General features: G+C 38.0%; 1 protein-coding gene across 11 annotated transcripts in view; it reads right to left on the minus strand.

Moving 5' to 3' along the window:
* LOC148071362 (calcium-dependent secretion activator 1-like) overlaps positions 1-13,033 on the minus strand; it is a 76,373-nt gene extending 63,340 nt beyond the window's left edge. For 4 of the 11 annotated variants that reach the window (XM_087801805.1, XM_087801797.1, XM_087801796.1 and 1 more), the window contains exon 1: positions 12,546-13,031. In XM_087801805.1, the coding sequence (XP_087657931.1) occupies positions 12,546-12,881 (336 nt within the window). In that variant the 5' untranslated portion in view covers positions 12,882-13,031. Of the gene's footprint in view, positions 1-12,545 lie in introns of all 11 variants that reach the window. The other 7 variants (XM_087801806.1, XM_087801801.1, XM_087801800.1 and 4 more) reach the window with 3 other exon arrangements.
* Between the last annotated feature and the right edge of the window lie 334 nt (positions 13,034-13,367).

The following is a 13,367-nucleotide window of genomic DNA, read 5'->3' on the forward strand; positions in this document are numbered from 1 at the left end:
AGAATAATTTATTAGAATCCTCTACAAAAGTTAAAAAAAAGATTATGACATATCACGGAGGCAGATATTTAATCTAATTGTTCGTTTTAGTTTCATCTTGTGAGTAAACAAGTACGTAATTTATCGCAGGGTAACGTCTACTTGCTTTCTCCGATCCTTCAATCTCTTCACTGGCTGCCAGTTTCTTTCAGGATCAATTTTTTAAATTCTGGTTCTTACTTTCAGATCTATTCATGGTCAGGTTCCTCCTTACATCAGTGATCTGATCCACCTTACACCCCAGCTCGGGCTCTGAGGTCTGTTGTTCAGAATCTACTGACGGTTCCACTCACACGGTTCAGGACCAGACGAGAGAAATCCTTCCAGGCTGTTGCTCCTAAGCTTTGGAACAATCTTCCTCTCACCTCTGTGTTTGGTGGATCTACTGACTCCTTCAAGAAATATCTTAAGACATTTTTTTGTGTAGGCTTTTTCCCTGATTTTCTGAAACTCTTGTATTTGTTTTTGATCGTTAGTGTAAATAGTGCTGAAACAGCAAATACCTCTGCCAAGGAGCTAATGTCTTGTTAAAACACTGATGTTCAAGAGGTGCGTCAGATAAACCTAAGGTCCATGTTTTGTCGCTACAGCCCTGTAAAAGTTTATTTATTTTATTATACAATGTGTATTATTAAGACAAGTTTCAGGCTGTAAATGTATTATTCGTTTTCTGTTTTTGTTTTACAAGCCTTACAAGTGATTTACAAAACCTTCAAAACCTTCTTAAAACCAGATGGAACTACCTTAAAAAAATCAGATTTCTACCAGTCCCGTGAACTACATTCACAATTCTAGGGTTATGTTGCGTACGAACACACAGACCAACAAACTGTTAGGTGCTGCAAACCTTCAGAGTTTGTGTTTTTGCACAGAATGAGAGAGTGACATTAAAAGACTAGTAAAAGACGACTCTCCTCCTAAATGAGATCTTCTCTCTGCTGCTGTTTGTAAATTCTATGCCTCAGAGAGTCATCAGGCGCGAGAGGCGTAGAGCAGTAATGATCTGGCCATAAATCAGACTTCTGTCTTCTCTCTTTTAATGTTGAAAATCATTACAATTTATCCTTTTTTTTTTAAGATTATTTTTTTAGTTGCAGTCGCGCAGCAGATCTTTCTCTCCTCAATACTCTGTCCTTGAAATGATGGAGAATATTTACGAGCGGCGTTCTAACCTGCAGGACAGAGAATAATTGTGTGGTAATTCAGCAATCTCAGTGGTAATCAGTCAACAAATTACATTTCATAGATCGGTTATTATCGCTTTGGGGTTCTGTGATTCAGAGAAAAGTCCAATTCTTGGGAAGATCGCGAGGGTAAGTAATGAGAAAAAGCTTTTAGAGGGCGGAAAATAAAAGCTTTTGCAACATGGGGACCTCAGTTTAAGTCGGCAATGAATGAAATATAATAAAAGCTTTCTAAGAAAAGTGTTAGTTTAAAAATAATGTTTCATTAGAACATGTTCAAAACAAAGGAAAATAGTGCAAAGACGCCATCTAGTGGACTTTGAAAATAAGGATGACACTGCTTCATGAAGCTTCATCAAACCATCATTCGTTGAAACTAAGGACACAGTGAAATAAGTAAAAGAGAAAAAAAAATGCATCTTATATTTTGATAAAATAATAATAAAAAAAAAGATTAATTACACAGAAAAATACATGTAAACTATTGTGACTGCCTTACATGTGTAACTATATTTATTAAAATAGAAATTAATAATTAAAAAATAAAATACTAATATTAAAGATCTATTTTACCAGTAAAAAAAAGAGAAGTTTCAATTATAAAACATGTGGGAACAATTAATACAGAATAAATATTTACATTCGTCAAAAGGTACAATATTATAAATTATTATTATTCTAAAATAGTTATAAAACACAGACATTATGTAATGATTCAACATGTTTGCAAGACAGGAAATATTATTCTGCTATTATTTTATTTTGTTAATTAAATGTGATTTTCCATTTATTTTAATTCAGACAGAATATTTCATTTCAGATTTTACACAAAGACATACAAATGAAAGAGCCCTCGTATGTTAAAGAGAGCTTCTTAATAGATAAAGGTGAATATATTTGTTTAATTAAAAAGAAATGAAAGGCAACTACAGGAATAACGCGATGAATCAGGAGCAGCAGGGATGCGAAGACGTGGAAATAGTTCTGGAGTATTTCTGGCGAGGACAGTCGGACACTGAGCTGGATAAAAGAGAAACATATGGCTTAGGTCTGATTCAAACAAGGCTTAGTTACAGCCATTTTGTTTGTTTCATTGACAGCAACATCTGGAGCCGCCGTTGATCATGATGACGCTGTGATGCGACTCATGATGGACAAGATTGGGATATTCATAGGCATCTCTCTCTCTCTATCTCTTTCTCTCTCTCTCTCTCTCTCTCTCTCTCACACACACACACTCTCTCTCTCTCTCTCTCTCTCTCGTCATCCCTGAATAGCAAACGTGCTCTAAGATCAAGAGATTACTGTTTGCGGAGATAAACGACACAAGATTGAAGTCAGATTAAAATCTCAGCACGGTCGAGAAACCACAGATTACAGTTCCCAAACCAAAACTCTGGTTAAAACAATCCTGTCCGTCAAATAACTCAAAGCATACTCAGGTTTTCATAGTCAAGAATGAGGTGAAATCTTTAAGATTGTTTGTATCCAGTTAGAGCTTAACCCTCGGAAAATATCTCAAATTACCAAATCTGGAGCTTCTCTGCTATTTTTCATAAAAGTTCCATTTCCTTAAAGTTCCATTTCTCTTATTTGATGTTTTTATCTTCCTGAAGGTGAATTCTGCAGCAGGAACATGTTGAATAGAAGACTACAAAAAAAGAAAAAAAGGTTTTTGTATTTTTTTTGTTTTGTGTAACATAAAGCTTTTAACTAATATTGGGAGTCATTATATTATATTAAGAATAGTTAAAGAGAGAAGGGATGGATGGATGGATGGGATGGATGGATGGATGGATGGATGGATGGATGGATGGATGGATGGATGGATGGATGGATGGATGGATGGATGGATGGATGGATGGATGGATGGATGGATGGATGGATGGATGGATGGATGGATGGATGGATGGATGGATGGATGGATGGATGGATGGATGGATGGATGGATGGATGGATGGATGGATGGATGGATGGATGGATGGATGGATGGATGGATGGATGGATGGATGGATGGATGGATGGATGGATGGATGGATGGATGGATGGATGGATGGATGGATGGATGGATGGATGGATGGATGGATGGATGGATGGATGGATGGATGGATGGATGGATGGACACTGAGTCAAGAGTCTATTAAGAAATCATGCAGATCAGTCGCTCCAGGCAACTGTCTAATGACTAAACCAAACTAATCATCCCTGGACTCATGGCTCCTTTATAAATGAACCTCCTTATCTTTTAAAACTGCAATTTATATTAACACCTTTTTTCAAATGATCATCTATGAGTGGATCATCGTGCTGCTCATGTTACCAAGAAATATAATGTTTATAATATTTTTTGATACAATCAATATACTTTTCAGGAAAATATGAAACAATATAAATTGACTTATTGAATAATTTACTTATTGTCTCTCCTTATCCATCTGTCTACCTCATCCTTCCTCCCAGCCGGTCAAAGCGGCAGGCCGTCAACAATGAGTCAGGTTCCGCTCGAGGTTTCTAAAAGGAAGTTTTTCCTCGCCATAGCTCACTGTACAGTGTTTCGCTTTTTGCTCTTTGTTGAATTGCTGGGATCTATTTTTCCTTAATCAACTATAGTCGTATTTCAACTGTATAGTGTCTTGAGATAACTTTGTTTGATAAGACACTTTAAATAAAATTGAATTGAATTGAATTGAATTGAATTGAATTGAATTGAATTGAATTGAATTGAATTGACTTTCTTGGATTTAGAGACAGAGACAAATAAAACATCTGAGATTTAAGTGGTGAAAATAAAAGGGAAAATACAACAACTAAGACATTTTTCCTTCACTTGAAACTATGATTCTTAACAGTTATAATTCTTATTAATTAATTTAATAAATTTAGTTTATCAGAAGAATTTGATGGTTTATATATTACACTTTATAAGAAAAGTTAAAGTACTTTTAAAGTCATTTAATGCATAAAAGTAGCAAAGCATTCTGGGATATGAAGTATTTTTCAAATTTACTTTAATCGAATAATACTTTTAATTTAAATAATCGGTTTAATTATTATTTTTTTATTAGTTTAACATTTAGGTTCATAATTGTACAGTTTTTATAAAACGTATTAAACATTACATTTCTATAAAAATGTTTGAAATTTTGAATCTACTTATTATTATTACTCGTGCCTGTGTTTTTTAATAAAGCTCCATATTCACACAAACAGGAAGTTACATAAGCAATATCTTTTAATATTGATGTTGGAATCTGAAATGTTTATACTACTTCCTGTTTTCAACCTCATTTCAAATTAAAATATAATAAATATACTTTTCAGTTTTCAGTTCAGCTCATGCCTGGACCATTGTCAGACAATATTTGAGGTGTTTTTGCTTGGTAAACATTCTAAACTGAGAGAAATAAATCTGCTGAAGCAGAAGTCAAACGTCCTGCAGCGTCTCCCTGTCGACTGCTCTTACAATGAAAGACAACATATGTCGGAATAAAAAAACTCCTGCCAATCAAGAGAGTGGCGCCTCGTTCCGACCACAGCAATTAAAGACATTCTGGTGACACTCGACCGCCTCTGGTTTTGAGACCAAGTTCTTGTCTGGACCAGGGGGGGTCATGTGACCTCAGCAGCCCCCGTGAGGATGAATCACTAGAGGTTAAACGCAGAGGAATCCTGCTACAGTTACACACATACCAACGTGACAACACATCAAATACACTTTTCTTGCTTTTACACTTGTTAAATATATGGAAATATTCATGGCTTAAAACAAACATTCATAATAATGAATTATTACTAGTCATAAATAGAAATAAACAAGTAAAATACTAAAAATGAATGTTTTAAATCTTCAGAATTTAGCAGGAATAAAAATCTGATTAAGATTTTGGTCACTATGGATATCCTATAACTGTTGCAGTACATTATGTAATGGTTGAGTTGTTTTCTAAAGATTTTTTATTACTCCATTAGTAATGTATTACTCCATGAGTACCTTTATGGAGCAATACTAGGGAAACTCACGGAGTGATACTACCGTGACTGGTGGAGTTATAAAGAGACAAAAATAATGACTGAGATTAGAATTTAGCAGGAATAAAAAAATGTAAAAAATGTTTTGTGACTGGACCTGATTACTGTTGCAGTACATTATGAGAAATTGAAATGGTGGAACATGATGGGAACATTCATGTCCACGTATTTTATACTGTTAAGGCCTCAGGTTTAATGAGTGTGATGATCCTTCTCTCAATGTCGTCCAGAATTAATCTGTGGGGAAATCCACTCTGTCATGATGGAAGTACGACGCATTAAGAGTAAATCCTGAGTAACTCCAGCATCTCCCGAGGTTATAACACGTCAAACCATCAACACGATAATGGAAACACACTCACTATTACACTAGAGATTATCATTTCATCAGATAAACAACATTCCAGTGAGAAAGAACAAATATTGTCTTTCACTTTCCACCTCGAATGTGGTGTTTTTTATGTTTTAAAGCTAATGTTTTATGTTCTGACATCAAGATTGCAGGATTTTTTAGGTTGTATCTGATATCAGTGTCAAACCTCTTTATTCAGAATTGAAAATGTTTTCCTTTAGTGCTTCTTTGCCTTTGTTTCCAAAACAAAAATAGATATTCTGTCAGTATTATTTTGGGGGGGAAATGAGAGTGTGCGTAAACTTCTTGTTTTTAAAACTAAAAATAATCTTAACCCCTTGACGCCTGAATTTATTTGCAATTGTTCAAAAAAAATAATTATGTGTGTTTTTGCTTTCAAGCAGAGACTAAATTAAGTGAAGAAAATTATTGTAAAATTGGGTATGTCGCAAATTAGCGACAACAGGCATTCGAGGATCAAAAAATAATAAAAACACATTTCCCATCTTAGGCATGAAATTTTATTTTTTAATGTCAACATATACATTACAGTGGTAAGAAAACAACAATAAAAAAAAAAAAGTGACTCAAGTCTTCCTCAGAAGCGTCACCTGACGTGCTGCAGACATGTCACTAATAAGCTGGTCGTTTCTGGTCCCACAGTTTGTTCTCTGCTGCGAGGAATCCCCAGGTGTCAGGTGCACTGAGTAAAAGCTAACACCATGATATGCAGTACCTGAATATTCAACAACAACAACGACAACAACTAATACTATAACAACAACTACTATAACAACGATAACTGAGCTGTTTCAATTGTGGGGTGCCTTACTCATGAAACTCCCTGAAGCAATTGTTATTTTTGTTCAGGCACAAGTGAACATTGCACTTAGAACACTTGAATACAGTCAGTTTTCCTTTCAAATACATCAAAGGAATGCACCAGCCCTTTTGTGTCACAAAGCACAAATATTTTGTATCCTCATTTATGTGGCTTCTTGGGGACATATTGTTTTAAACTTGATTTTCCTTTGAAAGGAACCAATGGCTCGTCAACACAGAGCATTTGCTCTTGTAGAAGAGCCTGAAATTTGGGAAGAAGTGCATCAATCAGTAGCCTTATTTTGAAAATTCTGTCATTGTTTGGTGCCATGTTGTCATTGAAATGGATGTAATGTTGTATTTCTTCCCACTCTACTCTGTCTTTTTGTTCAGGAGTAGCTACACTAGGAAGCTCACCATCCTCTTCAGCAGTGAAGCTTTCCTCACTGCTGTCACCTGGTGTTTTAAAAAAAAAAACACCATTGAAAAGTGCAGACTATTCTATTAAGGTAAGGTTAGGTAGAACTTTATACAACCTGCTCTCAAAGCGACGCCCTAAATATGTGGCTTACAACACAAAAGCTGAAAGTCTGTACAATACAATATTATAGCATTATTACTGCTATTTTCACCACCTTGTGCAGGTGTGTATTCCTCATCAACTTCTCCACTCTCACTGAGACAGATGTCCTCACTCTCAGCTGGTGAACTCTGGTTTCTACAGGAGTTCGCTTACCATAAAACATTCCTGAGGAAAAATAAACGTCAATAATTTAATTCATAAAACATCCTACATGATTACAGATTGTTACAAGAATTGTTTTTGCTATAGAAAGCGTGTGACGGCTAAAATCCATTTGAATATATTAGTGTGTACTGCGCCATTGCGCATCTGGCCATACTGATTAATTTAGCCCTTATGGACGAATATCGCGAATTCGCGACAAACCGAAAACTTGAAATATCTTCAAAAATTACATTCAAAACGACTTTATTTTACTTTTCCTAGTTCCACAGACAAACAATAAGCAGACGTGTATTTTTTTTTACGGTAACTTACCTCAAACAAGACGATCCTTTCGCGCTTCCAACTTTGAATGGGTTGCGCAACACCAGGAAGAAAACACGATCGTAACCGGACGTGGTTTTAAATGTTATTGGTCCTACGAGAAACTAGTGATTGCAAAACCTTCCTAGGTTCCTATCGAAGAGGCATGAACCAACATTAGGGAAACTCGCGCACGATCTCTGGCGCATTCTTAATGGAAGCGGTATGTCGCGAATACGCGACACTCGGCGTTAAGGGGTTAATACGTTGATTTTTCATCAACTTAACAGTTGTAGTTACTGAGAGTGTCAGACATACAGAGCTTTTAAGGGCTGTCACCTAGTGATGTCACAGCTTCAGGTTACAATTGGATTTTGTTTTGTGTTAAGGATAATTCAAATTAAGTATTAAAGGACCATTTTAATTATATTAATTTGGTTTATAAGCTTCTGTTCTTTTTGTCACTTCCTAGTCAGACAACTGTTCCTGATTGGCTGACGTCTGACAGGTTACTGCTTTTTATTTGTTATCACACATGAACCAGTATTGACTTTGCACTGACTCACAGGGTTATACTACCGTGACTTGTGGAGAACAACTATACTGACTTATGGAGTAATACTAAGGTGACTTGCAGAGTTATCCTAGGGTGACTTGTGGGGAAATACTATTGTGACTTGTTAAGTCATACTACGGATACTTGCGGAGTAATACTACGGTGACTTGTGGAGAAATACTTTGGTGACTTCTGGAGTAATACAACTGTGACTTGTGGAGTTGTACTATGGATACTTGTGGATTAATACTACGGTGACTCACGGAGTAAATGTACAGTGACTCACAAAGTAATACTACAGTGACACTTGGAGTTTTTCTACGGTGACTCAGGAACTTATACTACAGTGACTCGCGGAGTATTACTACAGTGACTCGCATAGTGATACCGCAGTGACTCGTGGAGTAATACTACAGTGACTCACAGATTAATACTACGGTGACCCACGTAGTGATATCGCAGTAACTCGAGGAGTAATACTACAGTGACTCGTGGAGTTTTTCTACGGTGACTCAGGAACTTATACTACAGTGACTTGTGGAGTAATACTAAGGTGACTCAAGGAGTAATGCTACGGTGACTCGTGGAGTAATACTACCGAGACTTGCGGAGTAATACTACGGTGACTCAAGGAGTAATGCTACGGTGACTCGTGGAGTAATACTTCGGTGACTCAAGGAGTAATACTACGGTGACTCATGGAGTAATACTACAGTGAATCGCAGAGTAATACATCAGTGACTCGCAGAGTTATACTTTGGTCACTTTCAGAGTAACTTGTGGTGTGGCTTCGTAGTTAATCAACATTTTGACAGATTTCTGAGCACTGTGTACAGCATAAAATCCGTCAATACGAGAACCGGGATATACTCAAAAGCTAATACAGTATGCACTCTTAATATTTAAGAAAATTAGAGGATTATTGATGCACATTATAGTCAGAAAAATACAGTAAATTATGTTGTGTGATTTCTCTGTTATGTCGGCTATAATTAAGTACCTATTTAAAATGAGTCTACTAGAATTTGTATTTTTTTTTTCTGTTTTACTACTGGAAGGGCTTTGCTGTAATGGGATTAAGTCGGACGTGCTTGAATGTAAACAGAATTTTCTAGTGGTTGTATAGGGAAACTGCGATGGAAAAAATGGCATATCGGACATCCGAAATCTCCGTTGTGTAACCTCTTCTGTTACACCTGCAAACAAAAACTTCTTTTTTTTTTATTAAATGTTTCAAGTGCTTCAAAAAAATTTACCTAAAGCCTACAATTTGTACATTGTACAAGCTACATGACAGAACTGTCGCCATCACTATACTAGACTTGAGCCGCTTGACAGAATGAAAGAGCAGTCGAGGTGCGTTCAAGTCGTTTTGTAAACAGTTTTAATACGATATGAGCGGAACACTCTCCGATCAATAGGTCATACGAACGGTACTGAAGGTTTAATCCCGGTGTGCACTCAGGCAGCTTAGCGCCGTTAGTCGCCGCCCAGCACTCGTAACAAAGACGGGCGCCATCCCATAAACAACACGATCCGTCAATCACCTGAAACAATTTACTCCAATCAAATTCTCCGGGATGGCGCAATTAGCGTGAGAGCGCCCTGAGACAATTAGCGCGTACGTCACGTGTCAGGTGGGCTTAACGTGTACAATCAAACAGCTTTAAAAACATGCTTCTCAACAGAGACCTGCTTCTGTTGTTCTTTTCAACTGGAAGCCAATAACTGCTGCTTTTGTGTTTACCCTCCGCACAAGGTTAGAGCGGCACATTTGAAGGATGGAGCTTCCATATTGCAGCAGAGCCTGTGACTGTGTGATAGCCCATAACTGCTGCTGGTGCCAGAGCTTCTAATAGCGGATTATCGTGGAGCGGCTGCACATGTTTCGCTCTGGCCTTTAAGTAGCAACAATTTTTTTTTTTTTTTTGCCTTCCACAAATAATACAAATGGTCTTGGTTGACTCAGGCTCGTGGATGATGTGTAATTTGAAGCTTCATCCTGGTAGGTCATGTGTGAGAGGATACACGGTGATGAGACTAGATTGACCTTTCGACTCAAGGTTGATCGTCCGCGGCCGTCATTCTTTCGGTCGTGGACCTGACCATCTTCACTCGTAGTGATACAACACAGAGAGGGGATCTTAACTCACAATAGAGAGGTTAAAAATAATGTTTCTATTTCATTTTAACATGAAATAAAACACTTTTTTAATTCATAAAGATCTTTGGTTTGCTTATAGCTTGAGGAAGCTCTAATTTGGGTGTGGTTTGTGTCCTCTATTTTCACTCAGACTTCCTCCCAACACGGGAAAAAAAATCATGTAACAGTATTGGATTAGAAAAGTGGATTTTTCTTTTGAACTAAATAATGATTTATCTTATATTTAGAAGTATTTCAATAAACTGAGGCTTAAAGAAAAGTAAAAAATGAGAAAACTCGAGAATACATTTTTGATAATTTATGTAAAAAATATACACTTTTCTTTTCTTGCAATTATTCTAAATATTTTCTTTGCTTTTCAATGAGTGAAAATACCTTAAAAATATGTCTTAATCATGTTTTGTGAGATATATTTTAATATATACAGTATATATAATAAATACATTGATTTAGGTTTAAATCAAACTATATCTCACAATAAATGAATACATATTTATATTTATATTTAGTGTGAGATATAGTTGGATACAAAAAAGAATAAAAATGATATATATATATATATATATATATAATTATATAACATAAATTAATAAATGTATACCTATAATATACCTGTATTTATTCTTTTTTTTAATCCAACTATATCTGACAAAACCTGATGAATATCCTCTTAATGCATCATTGCACTATTTTTTCACGGTCAATTTTCTTTTCAAAGGTCCACACGCAACACATCTGGACCAGGTCCAACTCTGGAGTCAGACAGTAGGCAGATAAAATGACTGACTCTCTCAGAAGGCAGCAGACCGTCCGAGACATGTATTCACTACCGCCACAACCAACTAACTACTAGATAGAAACACTGGTGTCAAACTCCCACATGGAGCTGAGACGATGAGTCAGCAGAAAAATGTGTATGTTGCTCAACGGCGTCCGGAAGAGACGGACGGGTCAATGGCTGACAGAGGACGTTCAACTACAGATTCTATTGGATTCTATGCTAACTAGTTAACCAGTTCAGATTTCGATGCTGGTCGTAGTAATTGTTTTAATTCTCATATGTACATAATACAAGAGGTTTGCTGTCTGTCAATGGTTTCTAGATACATTGAAAATTACTGAAATTGTAGAAGAAAAAGGGAAGTTAAAGGTCAATAAGTCATTTAAAAAACACATCTTAACATTTGGCTCTCAACTATTTTCTTTAATTTCTTCTACAGATAATAACCTACTAAATCATCAAAAAAAAAAACAATTCGTGTCTGACGAGGTATTAAATCGAAAATAAAAAGATGCCAAAATTTTGACTATCGTGGTCATGAAATTATACATGAAATTGACTAAACAAATAAATTTCACTTCTTCTCTTTTTACCAATCATCTGCATCTATAAATTTCCTTAAATAACAGATTTCACTTTTTTTTAAATCAAACAAAATGTTGCTTTCATCATTTGAATTTAACATGATCGTAATAATTTCCAATCTTGACATTCATGACTTCCTAACTAAAAAGTATTTTGGCTAAAATACTAATAAATATGGTTATTATTGTATTTTCATTCAAGACTAATAAGTCTTAAAGCCAGTAATGAAGCGATAAAGGGAGCACCGTGGACTCAAACGAGGTTTGGAAAGTCAGATCCAATACACAACAACAGCATGACAACCCACAACTGACTCCACAATCAATGTATCACGGTACCGGGCTGAGGGCCTGAACCTCCCTCACATAAACAGCATTCATTTAAAAAATGCTGATGATTTCTTTGTGCAGACATTTGTTAAAAGCGAACATGTTCCTCCTTTTTCCCTGAGTAGCATCTGCAGAAAAGAAGCTATTAAAGCCTCCTCTCCCTCAAGAGGTCTGTGCATAAGAGTCACCTTGGGAGGCCAATTTGACAGGATAAATGATGGTGCAAAAAGGATCCAACAAGGAGGTCAAAAACCGCGTTAGTGGTAACAAGCTGGACTTTTCTTTTTTTGACCAACAAGGTCAATGACAATGTCTCGTTCAATCTCCTTCCATTAATGATCTCACTTGTGAATGAGATTTTTTTTCTTCTTTGCAGTGAACCCGCTGCAGCTCTGCAGTGCCATGTGTCTCTCCACTACACACTCCAGTGTGAGCTCCTGTCATGCTGGGAACATTCCTGCATTTTTTTTTTGCGTCAAAATCCAAGATGCCTTCACGGGAAGTGGGCTAGAATTGTCGCTACCGGATAGGCCTAGTGGCACCCCCCCCCCCCCCCCCCTTGTGTTCCATCCTATGTAGGTCATCAATGACAACATCTGCGATGTGAAAGGAAGGTTGTTTTTTTTCCTCATGTGCTTCTCAACGAGCGGCCTTACCTTCTGCTGTCGCCTCGCCATGTCCGTGGGCTGCTTGGCGTTGAAGGGATACGCGATGCACCGCATGACGAACACATAGAGCTGCAGCTTCTTCTTACGGTCCTCCTCCTCCCGCTGCATCTTCTCCAGGTCCTCCTTCTCCTCGCTGGCGGCGGACGGGCTCGGGCTGGTCGGCCGGGCGCTGCCGCGGCTGCTGCTGCTGGGCGCGAGCCCGCCCGAGCTGTCGCTGGTCCGGCTGGGCGAGATGCGGGATCCGGCCTGGGGTGCCATCACCTCCTTGCTCTCCTCCTCCACTATCCCGTCCGATTCCTCCTCGCTGGACGACGGGTCTAACATCTTGAGCTAGAAACAGCGATTTCTTTCCTCTTTTTTTAGATTTAAATCTTTTTTGAACGCACCGTTTGACGCCGCGGATCTTCTCCTCACTCCTGCATGTACCTGGAGGTGAATAATAAAGGAGCCAGGTGGTGGGTGATGCGAGCAGAGAGAGGGGTCTGCTTCACACTGAGCATCCTCCGCCTGCGCCGAGGAACGCGTCGACGCTGACGTGGAGCCTCGCTTCTGATTGGCTGATCGCTGCTGCGGATGCGAGGAGGGGGTGAGGAGAGGGACGGGGGAGGGGACGGGGGGTTGCTATAGATGTGTGTGTGTGGGGGTGTGTGTGTGTGTGTGTGTGTGTGTGTGTGTGTGTGGGGGTGTGTGTGTGTGTGTGTGTGTGTGTGTGTGTGTGTGGGGGGGGGGGGGGTGTGTGTGTGTGTGTGTGTGTGTGTGTGTGGAAGTGGACGGACTCGCTGTCGGGTGCAGGACGCGAGAAGCTGTCCG

This window comes from Callionymus lyra, chromosome 10 (genome assembly GCF_982586985.1).
Source record: "Callionymus lyra chromosome 10, fCalLyr1.hap1.1, whole genome shotgun sequence".
NCBI classification, from domain to species: domain Eukaryota; kingdom Metazoa; phylum Chordata; class Actinopteri; order Syngnathiformes; family Callionymidae; genus Callionymus; species Callionymus lyra.